Below are 19,106 nucleotides of genomic sequence, written 5' to 3'. Positions count from 1 at the left end.
GATTGGGTGAATATCTCTTGGATTCCTGATACACGATGCATGGTTGATCGCCTGACAACCGAGCGCTCGCCTGACAACCGAGCCAGCCATTCCGTGAGATCAGAGTCTTCGTGGTATAGGCTAGAACTGATGGCGGCATTCAAGAGAATTCAGAAGGTCTAACCTTGTCTGTGGTATTCTGAGTAGGATTCAATGATTGAATGACTGTGACGTGCTTCAAACTCCTGAGGGCGGGGCGTTAGTGACAGACGCAAAAGAATCACTGGATTCTATTCTGGCCTGATCGAGAACCGACAGATGGATAGCCGTGCCGTGACAGGGTGCGTTGAACATTTCCACTGAGAGGATGGGAGGTAGCCACTGACAACGGTGAAACCCTTGCATAAGCTTGCCATGGAAAGGAGTAAGAAGGATTGGATGAAGACAGTAGGAAAGCAGAGAGACGGAAGGGACATAGCATCTTCATGCGCTTATCTGAAATTCCTACCAATGAATTACATAAGTATCTCTATCTTTATCTTTATGTTTTATGCGTATATCACCATATCCATTTGAGTTTGCCTGACTGAGATTTACAAGATGACCATAGCTTGCTTCATACCAACAATCTCCGTGGGATCGACCCTTACTCGCGTAAGGTTTATTACTTGGACGACCCAGTGCACTTGCTGGTTAGTTGTGCGAAGTTGTGTTTATGCCATGGTATTGAACACCAAGTTTTGGGGTTCATTACTGGGGATTATGAGAGTTGTGAAAAGTATTGTTCACAATTTCGCGCACCAAGTTTTTGGCGCCGTTGCCGGAGATTGTTTCGAGTATGGACAACTGACGGTTCATCTTGTTGCTTAGATTAGGTATTTTTCAGAGTTCTTTAGAATGAATTCTAGTGTTTCAAGGTGATGATCTTATCATCACCAAAGCTGATTGATTCTCATCAATTTAGCTCTTGAATGCAATGTCCTGCTGAAGCTTCGCTATCCATGTCTAATTCCTTTAGACTGAAGCTTTAGACTAACATTGCATGATTCCTGGAATTCTCATTAAGAATTTTGATACCTTTATTTTCTTTTTCCACTTAATTTTCGAAAAAAAATCCAAAAAAATTACAAAATCATAAAAACCAAAAATATTTTATGTTTCTTGTTTGAGTCTAGTGTCTAATTTTAAGTTTGGTGTCTTGCATGCATTGTTTATTTGATCTTGGTTCTATTTTCAAGTCAATAATACAGAGAACTGAAGATTCAGTACATGCAGCAGAGGAATTATACAGAAAAAGCTGGGCGTTCAAAACGCCCAGTGAAGAAGGACAGACTGGCGTTTAAACGCCAGCCAGGGTGCCTGGTTGGGCGTTTAACGCCCAAAAAGGTAGTGCATTGGGCGTTAAACGCCAGAATGTGCACCATTCTGGGCGTTTAACGCCAGGATGGCACAAGGGGGAGGACTTTGTTTTCAAATCAATTTTTTTTCAAGTTTTCAAAGTTTTTCAAAATCAAATCTTTTTCAAATCATATCTTTTCAATCAAATCTTTTCAAAATCAATTTCTTTCCTTTTTCAAAGATACTTGCTAACAATTAATGATTTGATTAAACATTTCAAGTATGTTGCCTTTTCTGTTGAGAAAGGTTTAATGTTTGAATCATATCTTTTCTTGTTAGGCAAGTCATTAATTTTTAAAATCAAATCTTTTTAAAATTGTTTTCAAATCATATCTTCTCAATCATATCTTTTTAATCACATCTTTTTCAAAACAGTTTTCAATCATATCTTTTTGATTTCTAATTTCAAAATCTTTTTCAAAAATTACTTGATCCCTTTCTCACTCTTGATTTTCGAAAATCAAATTAAAGTTTTTCAAAATGCTTTTAAAAATCTTTTTAACTTAATTTTCGAAAAAGCTCTTCCCCTCTTCTCACATCCTTCTATTTATGGAGTACCACTCCTCCTCAATGCACAATTCGAACTCTGTTTGACTAAGTTCGAATTCTTCTCCTTCTTCCTTCTATTTTTCTTCTTCTCTGACACCTCAAGAAATCTCTATACTGTGACATAGAGAATTCCATATTTTCTTGTTCTCTTCTCTTTCATATGAGCAGGAACAAAGACAAAAGCATTCTTGTTGAAGCTGATCCTGAACCTGAAAGGACCTTGAAGCGAAAGCTAAGAGAAGCTAAAGCACAACTCTCTGTAGAGGACCTAACAGAAATCTTCAAAGAAGAAGAACACATGGCAGCCGAAAACAACAACAATGCCAACAATGCAAGGAAGGTGCTGGGTGACTTTACTGCACCTACTCCCGACTTCTATGGGAGAAGCATCTCTATCCCTGCCATTGGAGCAAACAACTTTGAGCTTAAGCCTCAATTAGTTTCTCTAATGCAACAGAATTGCAAGTTTCATGGACTTCCATTGGAAGATCCTCATCAGTTTTTGGCTGAGTTCTTGCAAATCTGTGACACTGTCAAGACTAATGGGGTTAACCCTGAGGTCTACAGACTTATGCTATTCCCTTTTGCTGTAAGAGACAGAGCTAGGACATGGTTGGACTCACAACCTAAAGAAAGCCTGGACTCATGGGAAAAGCTAGTCAATGCCTACTTGGCAAAGTTCTTTCCACCTCAAAAATTGAGTAAGCTTAGAGTGGAAGTCCAAACCTTCAGACAGAAGGATGGAGAATCCCTCTATGAAGCTTGGGAAAGATACAAACAATTGATCAGAAAATGTCCTTCTGACATGCTTTCTGAATGGAGCATCATAGGTATTTTCTATGATGGTCTCTCTGAACTATCCAAGATGTCTTTGGATAGTTCTGCTGGAAGATCTCTTCATCTGAAGAAGACGCCTACAGAAGCTCAAGAACTAATTGAAATGGTTGCAAATAACCAATTCATGTACACTTCTGAAAGGAATCCTGTGAACAATGGGACTAATCAGAAGAAAGGAGTTCTTGAGATTGATACTCTGAATGCCATTCTGGCTCAGAACAAGATATTGACTCAACAAGTCAATTTGAATTCTCAAAGTCTGTCTGGAATGCAAAATGCACCAAGCAGTACTAAGGATGCTTCATCTGAAGAAGAAGCTTATGATCCTGAGAACCCTTCAATGGAAGAGGTGAATTACATGGGAGAACCCTATGGAAACACCTATAATTCTTCATGGAGAAATCACCCAAATCTCTCATGGAAGGATCAACAGAGACCTCAACAAGGTTTCAACAACAATAATGGTGGAAGAAACAGGTTTAGCAATGGCAAGCCTTTTCCATCATCTTCTCAGCAACAGACAGAGAATTCTAAGCAGAACTACTCTGACTTAGCAACCATGGTCTCTGATCTAATCAAAACCACTCAAAGTTTCATGACTAAAACAAGGTCCTCCATTAGGAATTTGGAGGCACAAGTGGGACAGCTGAGCAAGAAAATTACTGAACTCCCTCCTAGTACTCTTCCAAGCAATACAGAAGAAAATCCAAAAGGAGAGTGCAAGGCCATCAACATGGCCGAATTTGGAGAGGAAGGAGAGGAAGTGAACGCCACTGAGGAAGACCTCAATGGGCATGCACTAGCCTCCAATGAGTTCCCTAATGAGGAACCATGGGAATCTGAGGCTCAAAATGAGACCATAGAGATTCCATTGGACTTACTTCTGCCTTTCATGAGCTCTGATGAGTATTCCTCCTCTGAAGAGGATGAGTATGTCACTGAAGAGCAAGTTGCTAAATACCTTGGAGCAATCATGAAGCTAAATGACAAGTTATTTGGAAATGAGACTTGGGAGAACGAACCTCCTTTGCTCACCAAAGAATTGGATGACTTGTCTAGGCAGAAATTACCTCAAAAGAGGCAGGACCCTGGGAAGTTCTCCATACCTTGTACCATAGGCACATTGACCTTCAAGAAGGCTCTGTGTGACTTAGGGTCAAGTGTAAACCTCATGCCTCTCTCTGTAATGGAGAGGCTAGGGATCTTTGAGGTACAAGCTGCAAAAATCTCACTAGAGATGGCAGACAATTCAAGAAAATAAGCTTATGGACTTGTAGAGAATGTTCTGGTAAAGATTGAAGACCATTACATCCCTACTGATTTCATAGTCCTAGAGACTGGGAAGTGCATGGATGAATCTATCATCCTTGGCAGACCCTTCCTAGCCACAGCAAAGGCCGTGATTGATGTTGATGGAGGTGAACTGATCATTCAAGTGAATGAAGAATCCTTTGTGTTTAAGGCTCAAGGATATCCCTCTGTCACCATGGAGAGGAAGCATGAAGAGCTTCTCTCAAATCAGAGTCAAACAGAGCCCCCACAGTCAAACTCTAAGTTTGGTGTTGGGAGGCCACAACCAAACTCTAAGTTTGGTGTTGAACCCCCACACTCAAACTCTAAGTTTGGTGTTGGGAGGTTCCAACATTGCTCTGAGTATCTGTGAGGCTCCATGAGAGCCCTCTGTCAAGCTACTGACATTAAAGAAGCGCTTGTTGGGAGGCAACCCAATGTTATATTTTATATATTTTCCTTTGTTATTTTATTTTATTTTGTAGGTTGATGATCATGAGAAGTCACAAAATCAATTGAAAAAGCAAAAACAGAATGAAAAGCAGAAAGAAAAACAGCACACCCTGGAGGAGAGCGTGCTGGCGTTTAAACGCCAGTAAGGCTAGCTGTTGGGCGTTTAACGCCCAGTCTGGCACCATTCTGGGCGTTTAACGCCAGAAAGGGGCACCAGACTGGCGTTAAACGCCAGAAAAAGGCAAGAACTTGGCGTTAAACGCCAGATATGGGCACCAGCCCGGCGTTTAACGCCAGAATTGGCTAAAAACACAATTTTGCATGCCATTTGGTGCAGGGATGACTTTTCCTTGACACCTTAGGATCTGTGGACCCCACAGGATCCCCACCTACCCCACCACTCTCTCTCTTCTTCACCAATCACCTCAACACCTCTTCCCCAAAAACCCTTCACCCATCAAATTCCATCTTTCTCTTCATCACTCACATCCATCCTTCATAAAACCCCACCTACCTCACCTTCAAATTCAAACCACTTTCCCTCCCAAACTCACCCTCCCATAGCCAAACCATGACCCTTCCCCTCACACCTATATAAACCCATCTTCACTCCTTCATTTTCACACACCCTAAACACCACTTCTCCCCCTCTTTGGCCGAACACAAAGCCATTCCCTTCTTCCTCATTTCTTCTTCTTCTACTCTCTTCTTTCTTCTTTTGCTCGAGGACGAGCAAAACTTTTAAGTTTGGTGTGGTAAAAGCATTGCTTTTTATTTTTCCATAACCATTTATGACATCCAAGGCCGGAGAAACCTCTAGAAAGAGGAAAGGGAAGGCAAAAGCTTCCACCTCCGAGTCATGGGAGATGGAGAGATTCATCTCAAGGGTGCATCAAGACCACTTCTATGAAGTTTTGGCCTTGAAGAAGGAACCCGGATCCAAAGAATTGGCTTACTATGGTTCGGGGAAAATACTTGGATTTTAGTCCGGAAAATGTAAGGTTGGCATTCAACTTGCCTATGATGCAAAGAGATGAACATCCTTACACTAGAAGGGTCAACTTTGATCAAAGGTTGGACCAAGTCCTCACTGACATTTGTGAAGAGGGCGCCCAATGGAAGAGAGATTCAAGAGGGAAGCCGGTTCAACTAAGAAGGCATGACCTCAAGCCCGTGGCTAGAGGATGGTTGGAGTTTATCCAACGCTCAATCATTCCCACTAGCAACCGGTCCGAAGTTACCATAGACCGAGCTATCATGATTCATAGCATCATGATTGGAGAAGAAATAGAAGTTCATGAGGTTATATCCCAAGAACTCTATAAGGTGGCGGACAAGTCCTCTACCTTGGCAAGGTTAGCCTTTCCTCATTTCATTTGTCACCTCTGTTATTCAGTTGGAGTTGACATAGAGGGAGACATCCCCATTGATGAGGACAAGCCCATCACTAAGAAGAGGATGGAGCACACAAGAGATCCCACTCATCATGAAATCCCTAAGATTCCTCAAGGGATACACTTTCCTCCACAAAGCTATTGGGAGCAACTGAACACCTCCCTAGGAGAATTGAGTTCCAACATGGGACAACTAAGGGTGGAGCACCAAGAACATTCCATCCTCCTCCATGAAATTAGAGAAGATCAAAGAATCATGAGAGAGGAACAACAAAGACAAGGAAGAGACATTGAGGAGCTCAAGCACTCCATAAGATCTTCAAGAGGAAGAACAAGCCGCCATCACTAAGGTGGACCCATTCTTTAATCTCCTTGTTCTTTGTTTTCTTGTTTTTCGAATTTTCATGCTTATGTTTATCCATGTTTGTGTATTATGATCATTAGTGTCTTAAGTGTCTATGCCTTAAAGTTATGAATGTCCTATGAATCCATCACCTTTCTTGAATAAAAAAATGTTCTTAATTGAAAAAAAAAAAGAATTGCATGAATTTTGAATTTTATAACAGTTTAATTATTTTGATGTGGTGGCAACACTTTTGTTTTCTGAATGCATGTTTAAACAGTGCATATGTCTTTTGAATTTGTGATTCATGAATGTTGGCTCTTGAAAGAATGATGAAAAAGGAGACATGTTACTGAGGATCTGAAAAATCATAAAAATGATTCTTGAAGCAAGAAAAAGCAGTGAATACAAAAAAAAAAGAGAGAAAGAAAAAGAAAAGAAAAAGAAAGAAATAAAGTTGTGATCCAAGGCAAAAAGAGTGTGCTTAAGAACCCTGGACACCTCTAATTGGGGACTTTAGCAAAGCTGAGTCACAATCTGAAAAGGTTCACCCAATTATGTGTCTGTGGCATGTATGTATCCGGTGGTAATACTGGAAGACAGAGTGCTTTGGGCCACAGCCAAGACTCAATAAGTAGCTGTGTTCAAGAATCATTATACTTAGCTAGGAGAATCAATAACACTATCTGGATTCTGAGTTCCTAAAGAAGCCAATCATTCTGAGTTTCAAAGGATAGAGTGAGATGCCAAAACTGTTCAGAGGCAAAAAGCTAAAAGCCCCGCTCATCTAATTAATACTGATCTTCATAGATGTTTTTGGAATTCATTGCATATTCTCTTCTTTTTATCTTATTTGATTTTCAGTTGCTTGAGGACAAGCAACAATTTAAGTTTGGTGTTGTGATGAGCGGATAATTTGTACGCTTTTTGGCATTGTTTTTAGTATGTTTTTAGTATATTTGGTTTAGTTTTTAGTATATTTTTATTAGTTTTTAGTTAAAATTTACTTTTCTGGACTTTACTATGATTTTGTGTGTTTTTCTGTGATTTCAGATATTTTCTGGCTGAAATTGAGGGACCTGAGCAAAAATCTGATTCAGAGACTGAAAAGGACTGCAGATGCTGTTGGATTCTGACCTCCCTGCACTCGAAGTGGATTTTCTGGAGCTACAGAAGCCCAATTGGCGCGATCTCAACGGCGTTGGAAAGTAGACATTCTGGGCTTTCCAGCAATATATGATAGTTTATACTTTGCCCAAGATTTGATGGCTCAAACCGGCGTTCAAAGTCACCTTCAGAATTTCCAGCGTTAAACGCCGGAACTGGCACCAAAATGGGAGTTAAACGCCCAAACTGGCACAAAAGCTGGCGTTTAACTCCAAGAAGAGTCTCTACACGAAAATGCTTCATTGCTCAGCCCAAGCACACACCAAGTGGGCCCGGAAGTGGATTTTTATGTCATTTACTCATCTTTGTAAACCTTAGGCTACTAGTTCTCTATAAGTAGGACCTTTTACTATTGTATTTTCATCTGGGGATCTCGGTAGCTATCTTTGTTCTTAGGCTATCTTAGATCATTGAGAGGCTGGCCATTCGGCCATGCCTAGACCTTGTTCTTATGTATTTTCAACGGTGGAGTTTCTACACACCATAGATTAAGGTGTGGAGCTCTGCTATACCTCGAGTATTAATGCAATTACTATTGTTCTTCTATTCAATTCCGCTTGTTCTTGTTCTAAGATATCACTTGTTCTTCAACTTGATGAATGTGATGATCCGTGACACTCATCATCATTCTCGCCTATGAACGTGTGCCTGACAACCACCTCCGTTCTACCTTAGATTGGGTGAATATCTCTTGGATTCCTGATACACGATGCATGGTTGATCGCCTGACAACCGAGCGCTCGCCTAACAACCGAGCCAGCCATTCCGTGAGATCAGAGTCTTCGTGGTATAGGCTAGAACTGATGGCGGCATTCAAGAGAATCCGGAAGGTCTAACCTTGTCTGTGGTATTCTGAGTAGGATTCAATGATTGAATGACTGTGACGTGCTTCAAACTCCTTAGGGCGGGGCGTTAGTGACAGACGCAAAAGAATCACTGGATTCTATTCCGGCCTGATCGAGAACCGACAGATGGATAGCCGTACCATGACAGGGTGCGTTGAACATTTCCACTGAGAGGATGGGAGGTAGCCACTGACAATGGTGAAACCCTTGCATAAGCTTGCCATGGAAAGGAGTAAGAAGGATTGGATGAAGACAGTAGGAAAGCAGAGAGACGGAAGGGACACAGCATCTTCATGCGCTTATATGAAATTCCTACCAATGAATTACATAAGTATCTCTATCTTTATCTTTATGTTTTATGCGTATATCACCATATCCATTTGAGTTTGCCTGACTGAGATTTACAAGATGACCATAGCTTGCTTCATACCAACAATCTCCGTGGGATCGACCCTTACTCGCGTAAGGTTTATTACTTGGACGACCCAGTGCACTTGCTGGTTAGTTGTGCGAAGTTGTGTTTATGCCATGGTATTGAACACCAAGTTTTGGGGTTCATTACTGGGGATTATGAGAGTTGTGAAAAGTATTGTTCACAATTTCGCGCACCAGTTGCCTTGAAATATTCTAGTTCAAGATTTTTTGCATGGTTGATAGTAGACTTTGGATCAGGTTTTATGTCATGAAAAACCTTTCCATTTCTTGTTTTTCAAATTGCTCAAATTGTGATACCAATCCGACTCCTCATTTGATTTGCTCCTATTCTGCCTCTTTGGTTGCACTTTCTAAACATTTCTTGTAGCCACATCCTGACTGAGTTTACGCTTTCCTTTGTTGGTGTGCATTGAGCTTGCGAGCCAAACCATACCGCTCTTGTCCAATCACATAGAAGTAGAGCATGTTCAGTGGTTTCCTTCGCCTACATACAAATAGGACATAGATTACTGTTAGTTATCTTTTTTTTAATCAAATTGGCTTTTACTGGGAGGATATTATGGATTGTTCGCCATAGGAACATCTTAATCTTTTGGGGAGTTCTCATATTCCAAATTCCTAGCCAAAGATCCTCCAAAGGTGTACTTGTTGAGGGCCTGTCTTTCGAGTATTTTTCCTCTTCTTTTTTTTGCTATATGATATCCAGTTTTAACAGTGTAGTTACCATCTTGTCGGTATGGCCAAATCAAATTGTCTTGTCTTGCTATTCTGCTGATTGGAGTTCTAATGATTTTTTCGGCTATGATTGCGGGAAAGAAATTTTTAATTTTTGCTTGGTCCCACTCTTTTGAACTTGAGATCAAATCCTTCACTCTTAAGTCTTCATTGTTTTCTTTGTCGAGTGGTTGATTCAAGCCATATATCCAGTTATCTTTCCACACTTTGACTCTTTTGCCTTGGCCTATGTTCCATTTAGCTTTGCTCTTTAATAAATCTCTACCCTGTAGAATGCTATTCCATATCCAAGACCCTCTTTGGTGACTTTGAGCTTCCCAAAACTCACAATTAGGGAAGTGTGAGGCTTTTAAAAGTCTCACCCAGACAGCTTCTGGATTTTTAATAATTCTCCATGCATGCTTTGCCAGTTGTGCTGTGTTTTGGTGATGGAAGTCCTTGAATCCTAATCCTCCCTCTTTTTTATTCGTGCAAAGCTTAGTCCAAGCCGTCCACTGTATTCCTTTTTCCTTCCATTGACCTCTCCACCAGAATTTAGCCACTTTTGCACTTAATTTATTGCATAATGATTTAGGAAACTTTAATATACTCATGGCGTACGTTGGTATCGCTTGAATAACAGCCTTGATGAGCACTTCCTTTCCCGCTTGATTTAATAGATTCTCTTTCCATCTTTCAATTTTTCCGTCCACCTTTTCCATTATCCAATCTAAGGACTTGCTTTTTGATCTTTTCCACTGAACTGGTAACCCTAAGTACTTTTCCGGTTCGTCCCAAGTTGGAATATTGAGGATCTCCTCTATGTTGACTCTGGTTTGGATTGGGATTTGATTACCAAAGGTAATTCCAGATTTCTCCAAGTTGATTATCTGACCAGAAGCTAAGGTGTACACATTGAGTATTTAGACTAGCTGATACACTTCCTCCTCTTTAGCTCCTGAAAAAATGATGCAGTCATCAGCAAATAGTAAATGTGTAATGATAGGAGCATTCGGGGCTAGTTTGACCCCAGATATCATATTACTTTTAAGCGCTTTATCCATTAGGATAGTAAAAACTTCTGCAGCAATGATAAATAGATAAGGTGAAAGAGGACCCTGTATAAAAAAACATCTAGATAGAATTCCATTAATTTTGAACCTGTATGTCACACTTTTGATGCACTCCATGGTAAGCTTAACCCATTTTTGGTGGAATCCTAACGCCTTGAGCACTTCTTCAATAAAAGTCCATTCCATCCTACCATAAGCTTTGTTCATATCGAGCTTGATGGCTAAATCTTGTGAGGAGTCTTTTCTTGTACTAGTGATCCTGTGGAAAGCTTCTTGAACGATGATGATGTTATCTTGAATCATTCTTCCATTAACAAACGCGCTCTAAATGGGAGAAACAACCTTGTCCATGATGCTTCTGAGCCTCGCCACCATAACTTTAGAGATGATTTTGTAGATATAGTTACAACAACTTATGGGTCTCAAATGATTAAGCGTTTCCGCTTGCTTAATTTTTGGGATAAGAACAACTTGTGTTTCATTTATCTCATTGGGAATGTGGCCCTTTTCAAAGAAATCTTTAACCACTGCACACACATCTTTTTGAATAGTACTCCAGTGCTTCTGGTAGAATTGGCCACTAAGTCCATTAGGTCTAGGTGCTCTTGTACCATCCATACCAAAGACTGCTTGCTTTATTTCCTCTTCTGTTACTTCCTTCAAGAGATCATTGTTCATAGACTCAGTCACTCTCTTGGGAATTTTGTTGATACAATCCTGCAGGTTGGTGCTTCCTTTTGATGTGAATAGGCTCATGTAATACTCTTCTATTAATCTCAAAATATCTTCTTGTTTATGAACCCAATTTCCTTCATTGTTTCGCAGCCTATCAATTCGATTCCTGTCCCTCCTTTGTAAGGTAGAAGCATGAAAGAATGCCATATTTCGATCACCTCAATTGAGCCATTTGATTCTAGCCCTTTGAGCCCAATATTTTTCTTCTTGACTCCATAGCTTTTTTACTTTTTCCTTTGCCTCCTTGATAAGAATTTGCTGATGTGGGTTGTGAAGAGAATTTTGAAGTGACTGAATCTTGGATTGCCACCATGTGATATCCTTATCAGCCCTTCTGAAGTTAGTCCTATTCCACTCCTTAAGGACCTTGATGCAATTCTTTGTTTTTTCTAACAAAATTTTCCAATAATCTCCATTGTTGTTTCCTTTATTCCATCCTTTCTTGATTACTTCCTTGCAATCTTCTCTATCATCCCAATAGGATTCATATCTGAAGAGTCTTGGAATTTTTTGGTTCGGCCTCATGTCCAGAATAAAGGGACAGTAATCCGATAAAATGGCCGGTAGAGCTGTGAGTCTGGCATGATTAAACATTTGTCTCCACTTCCAATTAACCATAACCCTGTCTATCCTTTCTCTTGTTACGACATCATCTCTTGGGTTGCTGAACCAAGTGAATTTGCTCCCTTTTAGCTCCAAATCCATGAGGTTCTTTTTGTTCACCAAGTCTCTGAATTCCTCTATTTGGATTGGCGGCTTTGGGTGTTTTCCAATTTTTTCATCTTGATTGAGAATGTCGTTGAAGTCCCCAATGAAACAACTCGGCTCATCTACCATGTCCTTTGACTCACCTAATACTTGCCAAGTTCTTTTTCTATGCTTGAAAATTGGATTGCCGTAAACAAAGCAACACTTCCAATCAGGATCATTTTTACTCTTTATATCTGCAAGAATGAAATTTTGACACCATAAGTAGACATAAATATTAACTTTTTCATTCCATAACAAACATAGACCTCCGGACAAGCCCGGGATTCTACACAAAAGACATTTTTAAACTGAAGCTTTCTTGCTATTTTTCTTAATTTTTCCTCCTTTGCTCTAGTTTCCATAAGGTATACTATGGCAGGCCTGTGCTTATTGCACAGGTTTTTCAATTCAGAAGCTGTCCCGGTCGTCGCCACACCGTGACAGTTCCAACTTAGAATAATCATGGCTGAGGTGGGGGCATGATTAGGCCCGCCTCCTCAGCCATAGTTACTATTCCTTGCTCTGCCCTGGGTCTGCTGCTTTCTTCCTGAACAATATGGTTCTTATTCCTTTTGCTGTTCCTTGATTCCTTATCTCCTTCCCCATAACTATGTGATGTTCCTTCTTCCACTTTCATCTCTCTTCCTTTTGATTTTCAGGTTATACTGCATCCCTATGCTCAAGACTTCTTCCAATATCTTCAAGTTGTTGTTGAGTTGATTGCTTGCCTTTGATTCTTCTTCTTCTTCATCTGAAGCCAATTCAACATAATAAATCTTCCCTTTTTCATTCCTGTAAGATTGTTTCTCCTTGCGTTTTCTAGCATCGATCCATTTCTTCACTTCTTCTCTCATGACCCATTTTAGTCCAAGTTCAGTTTTCTTTTCTACATCTTCTGAATGTTGCCTCCATGATTCTTGTTGATTTTTTAGTAGATCATCTTGGTTAACGTTTTCTTGAGGAAGAAACCGTGTATTGTGGCCCACTGAGTTGGTTTGTTTTGCTTGTAGTCCACTTGGGGGCATTTTGGTTGAGCCCATTTCATTTGCCTCCTGGAGGTTGATAAATTCTTGTTGGGCTTGCTTCTTTATTGTATTCTCTTCTCTAGTTAAACCATCTTTGGGCTTGACCCAATTAGATGCCCCAATATTAGAATTAGCTCCTTTTATCTTTTCTTCCTCAGCACCACCTATTTTCTCTTTTTGTGTGACTTCTTTTGTCCTTTTTATATTCTTTCCTTTTGCCTCCTTTAGGTTTTGCAGAGTTCCTCGGAGAACGTTGAGAAGGCACATTTCTCTAAGTTCTGAGCCACTTCCTTGTACCAATGGGCTTACTTCCTTGTCTTCTTCCATCTTTTTGCTGCTAATCTTCTCCCCTTCTCGTAATCTTTCTTTTCCCGATGAGACCTCTATATCTGGGATGTCTAATATCTGCTGGTCCTTAGGTTCATTTTCTGAGCTTTGACTATCTCCATCTTCCTTATCTCTCGTGTGGTGTTCACGCACCTCCTCTTGTTCCTTGAGCTGCTGTTCCCATTTGTCTTCATATTCTTCTGCTTTTAGCGATCTCGCCCTTTCAGTTGCTAACTCGTTGTTGTATCTGGGTTTTGTTGGATCCCAACATGCCATGACTATTGGCTTGCTGCAACTTTTCTTTTCATGCCCGATGATTCCATATTTGAGGCAAAAGCAATTCTGGAGCCTCTCATATTTGAAGCTGATCCATATCTTGGTTTTGTTGTCCCTGTTGAGCCAAAATCCTATCTGGAGTGGCTGTGTTATGTTGATTGCAGCTCTGAAGCATAGGAAGTCTCTTTTCAGGGTTCCATTCTTAATGGGATCCTCCACTTCTCCCAATATTCCTATGAGATTTTCGATTGTCTTTGCCGTTTCTTTATTTAGATGCTCAATTAGAAGGCCATGTGCTTGAATCCAGAACTCCATGTGGTCGTGGCTCACATCAAGAATAGATTCTCCGTGCAACCATTATTGAAGATTCATCAGATTACCTCTTACGTTCTATGGACCGTTGTTGAGAAATTTTTTTCCTAGTCTGCTGTCCTTAAAGCTAATGAAAACTTTGTTCCTCCCTACCTCTGAGATTGAGACATCGCTGGGGTTACCCCACATGCCCAAAATGGAGTTTTTGATGGCTCTAAACTTGAGGTCTCTGTCTGTGATGATTCTGCCAACCAGATTGAAACAATTCGGCTTAAACCCAGGACTTAGTTGTGTGTTCAGGGTGATGGTGGTGCCTTCTATGGGTTCAGTGCCCATGTTTGGTCTGACCATAATGAAATGTTATGTAGATTAGAAGAGAGAATGCTATGAGTGACGGTTATTCCTAGTGTTTGGAGTTGAGATATTATATGTTTAATGCTATTAGATTGACATCTGCTTCAGACAATAATATAATGCTTGACCATTGTTTATATACGACAGGTAAACCAACATGAGCAAGGTCTTGTGGTGTTTAAAGGTCAGGTGGCCATGATAGGTAAAATGGTTATAGACAAGGACAAGTATTGGGTTTGAGGTTAATTTTTGTGGAGGTGAATATCTGAGAAGGTGATTTGAATTGGTTATATAGCTGGTGATTGTTGAGACAGTTTGGTTTAGATTACATTACAGAGAACAATGATTCAAAAAGCAGAACCCAGTGTTCTGAGATACTCTCCTCACGAGAGAAAACCCTCTCCTAACGAGAGAAAATGTGCGACACTTGAATTCAAGTTTGATAAGGCACCATTTGTTCTTTGACTTTAACCGTTTCACACATTCCCTCTTTACTATTGTTCCTCCACCAAAAGTCGTGTCCTCCATTGGATCTATAACATCCTAAAAACATTTCCACTTTTTTTTGTTTGGAAAAATATTTTTATTTTGTTTTCCTTAACAAACCCACAATATCAGACCTTCAACCGTTAAATCCTGCTACCACAAAAAAATCATAGAGCCCATAAAACCAATTTCTCAGAAAAAGATTACCATAACAACATTATTAAGCTAACCTCATTAAAGCTAAAATCATTCTCGTGGCAGACCATCAAAGTCAAAATCTTTGCTTCTGTCAGTGTACTTGTTGCAACTGCTGAATCTGTCAGACTTGTCATCGAGCAAGTGCCACATAATGGCATAGTACACGTAAAATCTATAGGTGTAGATATTTCATACCATCTACATCATAGAATTTGCCATCAAATAAATGTACATAATGCATGTCTGCCCTATGATCAATGAGTCTCATCTGTTGGTTATAAAGCCAAATCCGACATGTCCGGTAGCTAACCTTGGATAGAACACCAAACATGAAGCAAGTGGGATCAATCCGTAATCCTTGCATCTTACCCGCGTACCCAGAGTAGGGGACAACCTCACTCTTGCCTCTTACCCAGACGGTGTTACAGTTTTTGACCTGGAGCAAGCAGCGACAGAACTCAACCCTTGTCTCTTATCCGAAGTCTTGAACTCTTATCCGAAGTAAGTGGATAACACCATTGCATCTTACCCGGAATCATATATATCTCATAATCATTCAATTCATTCAAATATCATACTTTAATATCATTCTTCATTATCCTTCACTCAAGTTCAAACATCATTAGTCAATCTCTCATTCAATTGCAATCCATCATGATCATAATCATATTTATCAATCACTTCTTATTTAACATCACCAACCATTCATTAGTTCAGTTAACACTTTACAAAATTCTTTCAAATATCTCCTCAATTTATTTAACAGACTCATCCTCATTCTAAGGCTTAAAGGCTCACTAATGGACCTTAAACAAGTGTAAAGGAGGTTTGAAAAGCTAGAGATTTGGTTAAATATTCAAAAATATCATATTTGATCAAAATAGGAGTTTCGCGTACACATGCCATGTTTTACGTATGCGGGCGTGTAAATTTGCCTATCTCGCATACGCGACTCTCGTCCGCGTACGCGAGCGCCTTGGACAGGGAAGCCTTCCCGCATGGCGTGGTACTGCCCGCGTACGTGAGCTTGTAAATTTTCCCATTTTGCATATGCACGCACACGCCCGCGTACGCGGGATGTCTGGGCAAAGCCCAGGATACATGTCGTGTGTGTGCTTGCGTACGCATACCTAGCAAAAGTAGTAAAAAGCTGTTAAGTTCTGTAGTAATTATTTTAGCACACCAATCTTCCAACGCGCATAACTTTTTTGTTAAAAATCATTTTCAGTACGTTCTTCGAACGGCATAAGCTTCACGGACCCAATTTCTATTTGAAATAAGTTTGATAAAATTTTAGAGTCCGGAAGCCAAGTTGTAGCCCGCCGAAGTTGGTAAAAAATAAAGTTTTTACCAAAATTACCAAACCTCTATTTTTCCAAAAATCTCAATCCAAACCAATGTTTCACACCCCCAAATTAATACTAAATATATTCAAAATAGTTACGTATCCCTTGGATCTCTTCTACAACATACCAAATTTCACATTTATCAGTTTCATTCCAACAATCTACAATCAATACAATGCAACTCATATATATATATATAACAATCAACATATTCTCATCATAAACTCAATCTCATCACCCAAATCATTTAACTTCAACAAGTTCACATAGTTCAACTTATCTTACGGTCGTCTAACCTAAATTTTCACGTTACATTACACATTATCTATGAGAAACTAAAATCATACCTTGGCCGATTTCTCCCTAGCAAAAAACATCTCAAATTTCCTCTTCTTCACAAGCTCCAAGTTGCAATTTCCAATTCCACAAGCTCAATCACCCAAATTTCATTCCGAACCGCCAAATTGAACTCCAAATCAACAAAAATACAATCTACTTCACACAACATCATTATAATCATTATAGGGCTCTCTAATTCAATGATTCACTAGGATTTAAAAAGTTCTTATCTTATCCATGAGTCACACAGGCAAAACTCAGTGATTACCCGCTACTAGAGTTCATATAAACCATCAAAATCATTCAATTTCTCAATACCAAAATCTAAGATTTTTGAAACTGAAAAGGAGAGATCTGGGTGAGAAATGTGATTTTCTTACCTCACTGTTTAGATGGTTTCGTAGAGAATTTTGAGAGAAACGCGTGGTCGTTGATGGCTCATCAATCGAAGTTCCAGATTGAAAGTTAGAAGGATTTAAAGGTTGAGAAAATTTGGGGATTAGGGTTCCATGTTTTTTCCCTTCCCTTCAGCGTGTGTGCGTGTGTGTTAAATGGGAGGAAGAAGGCTGAGTTTGGTTTTTTTATATGTTAGGCCATAGGTTTGGTTTGGACCCGGTCCAACCGATTCGGTCCGTTGGTCCAATTTTGAGCCAAAATATTTAAAACTAGTGTTAAAATTCATCTTTTAATTATTTTTATTTTTTTAAACTATAAAATTTAATTTTCTAATTCCTTTAAATAATTATTAATTTATTCGCTATTTCTTTATTAATCCAGGGTTTTACATCCTACCCCTGAACAAAAATTTTCGCCCTCGAAAATATCGTTCACCATAAGAGTTCGCGAGAGTAGTTCTCTTTTTAACTCTCCGTATAATTTTCCGACCTCTTGCCAATTTTCGCAATAACTTATCCCCTACAACTTCTCCTCCTCATCCTAATAGTCATAATGTCTCCTCAATCTTCGATAATAACAAAAATAACATGTGGTATTAGTTATGCGAGTGTTGCGATTCGATAATAACGCTTAGTCTATTTTAAATTTTTTTATTTTTTTAATTACAGAACGTAAGTCTTTTCATAACATAAAAGTAACTTTAAATAAAAATTCATATACGCTATATGTTTATTATAAATTTTTAATTTTTTATAATTAAAAAATATCATATTTTGATACGAATTTGTATAAAAAATAGAGAGAATTAGAGATAATCAGAGAGAATAGAAGAGAAATTCCTAAAATTAGAGCCAAAGAGAAAAAGTAGAATTTCCAATTACATCATACATATTTTACATTATTACATCATACTCTTATTTATAGTATAATTCTCTAATTGGACAAACCCAATGCTAATTCTATTATTACCCTACCCTTCAAAACAACATTGTCCTCAAGGGTACGGAAAAATATAAATTCTAATAAAAATTATAAATACTAATTACAAGTAATAAAAAAGATATCACTAATCTTAAAATAATATTATCTATGCTACTGCTAAAAAAACTTTTTAAACCATCAGAATCCCATTATTTAAAAAATGCGAGACCCATTAGCTGATTAAAATAATTATCTAAATATTTTTATAAAATTTTAGATTAAATGTATAAACAATTTGTCAAATAAAAAAATTATTTGTCACTTATAAAAATATTATTTTTATCATGTTTTTAAATTATTTAAAAATATTTTTGTTGATAAAAAATTATTCGGGTGCAATTTTTATAAAATGATCAAATATTTCGTATTTTCCAAAAATCACTAATATGTAAAAAATTTAACCTTAAAAAATACATTTATTAATTAGAGTAAATACTCAATCCGGTCCTTGTCCATTTTCACGAAGGACAAAGTGATCTCTGTCCAAAAATAAGAGACACTTCGATCTTAAACCTTTTTATTTTGGGACAATACGATCCTTTGTTAAAAAAATTATTTAAATAATAATAAAAATTGGTTTTGTGGGGGGTTTTAAACCTCCACAAACTATTAATAAGTTTGTTTTTGAAAAATTCCTTCACCAATGATGGTTAAGTGAAAAAAAAACTATCAATGAAAATGATGCCACAAAAAAATAATAATTGTAGTACAAATATTTTTTAAAAGAAAAAATAATATTGAATAAAAAAAAAAAGAGAACTTTAATGTTGATAATATTGGTATTAATGATAATGACGGTAGAGGAGATAATGATGATGATAAATCAATAAAAATAATTGAAGTATGAGCGATAATAATAAAGATGAAGAAAGTAGTAGTGCTAGTGGTAGTAATTAGCTATATTATTGAAAATAATTTTGTGAAGGTTTAAAATTCCCACAAAATACAAATAAAACTCTATAAAACCAATTTTTATTATTATTTAAATAATTTTTTTAACAGAGGAATCGTATTATCCTAAGATAAAAAGGTTGAGGATGAAGTATCCCCTTTTTCTGGACAGGAATTGCTTTGTTCTTCTTAAAAATGGACAAAGACCGGATT

The 19,106-nt window shown here is 38.4% G+C and overlaps 1 protein-coding gene and 1 non-coding gene across 2 annotated transcripts; both read right to left on the bottom strand.

Moving 5' to 3' along the window:
- Window positions 1-2,629: 2,629 nt before the first annotated feature.
- LOC130972597 (small nucleolar RNA R71) lies at window positions 2,630-2,737 on the bottom strand. Its single transcript, XR_009083756.1, has one exon. It is a non-coding gene; the product is annotated as a small nucleolar RNA R71 (small nucleolar RNA).
- Window positions 2,738-9,274: 6,537 nt separating this feature from the next.
- Window positions 9,275-11,359, bottom strand: LOC130965691 (uncharacterized). Its single transcript, XM_057890449.1, has 3 exons — window positions 10,820-11,359; window positions 10,450-10,522; window positions 9,275-10,305 (listed from the first exon to the last, which is right to left on the bottom strand). The coding sequence occupies exons 1-3, from the start codon at window positions 11,357-11,359 to the stop codon at window positions 9,275-9,277; spliced, it is 1,644 nt and encodes a 547-aa protein (XP_057746432.1).
- Between the last annotated feature and the right edge of the window lie 7,747 nt (window positions 11,360-19,106).

The sequence above is a fragment of the Arachis stenosperma genome, chromosome 3 (assembly GCF_014773155.1).
Source record: "Arachis stenosperma cultivar V10309 chromosome 3, arast.V10309.gnm1.PFL2, whole genome shotgun sequence".
NCBI classification, from domain to species: Eukaryota; Viridiplantae; Streptophyta; class Magnoliopsida; order Fabales; family Fabaceae; genus Arachis; species Arachis stenosperma.
This window is presented reverse-complemented; position numbering and strand designations above follow the sequence as displayed.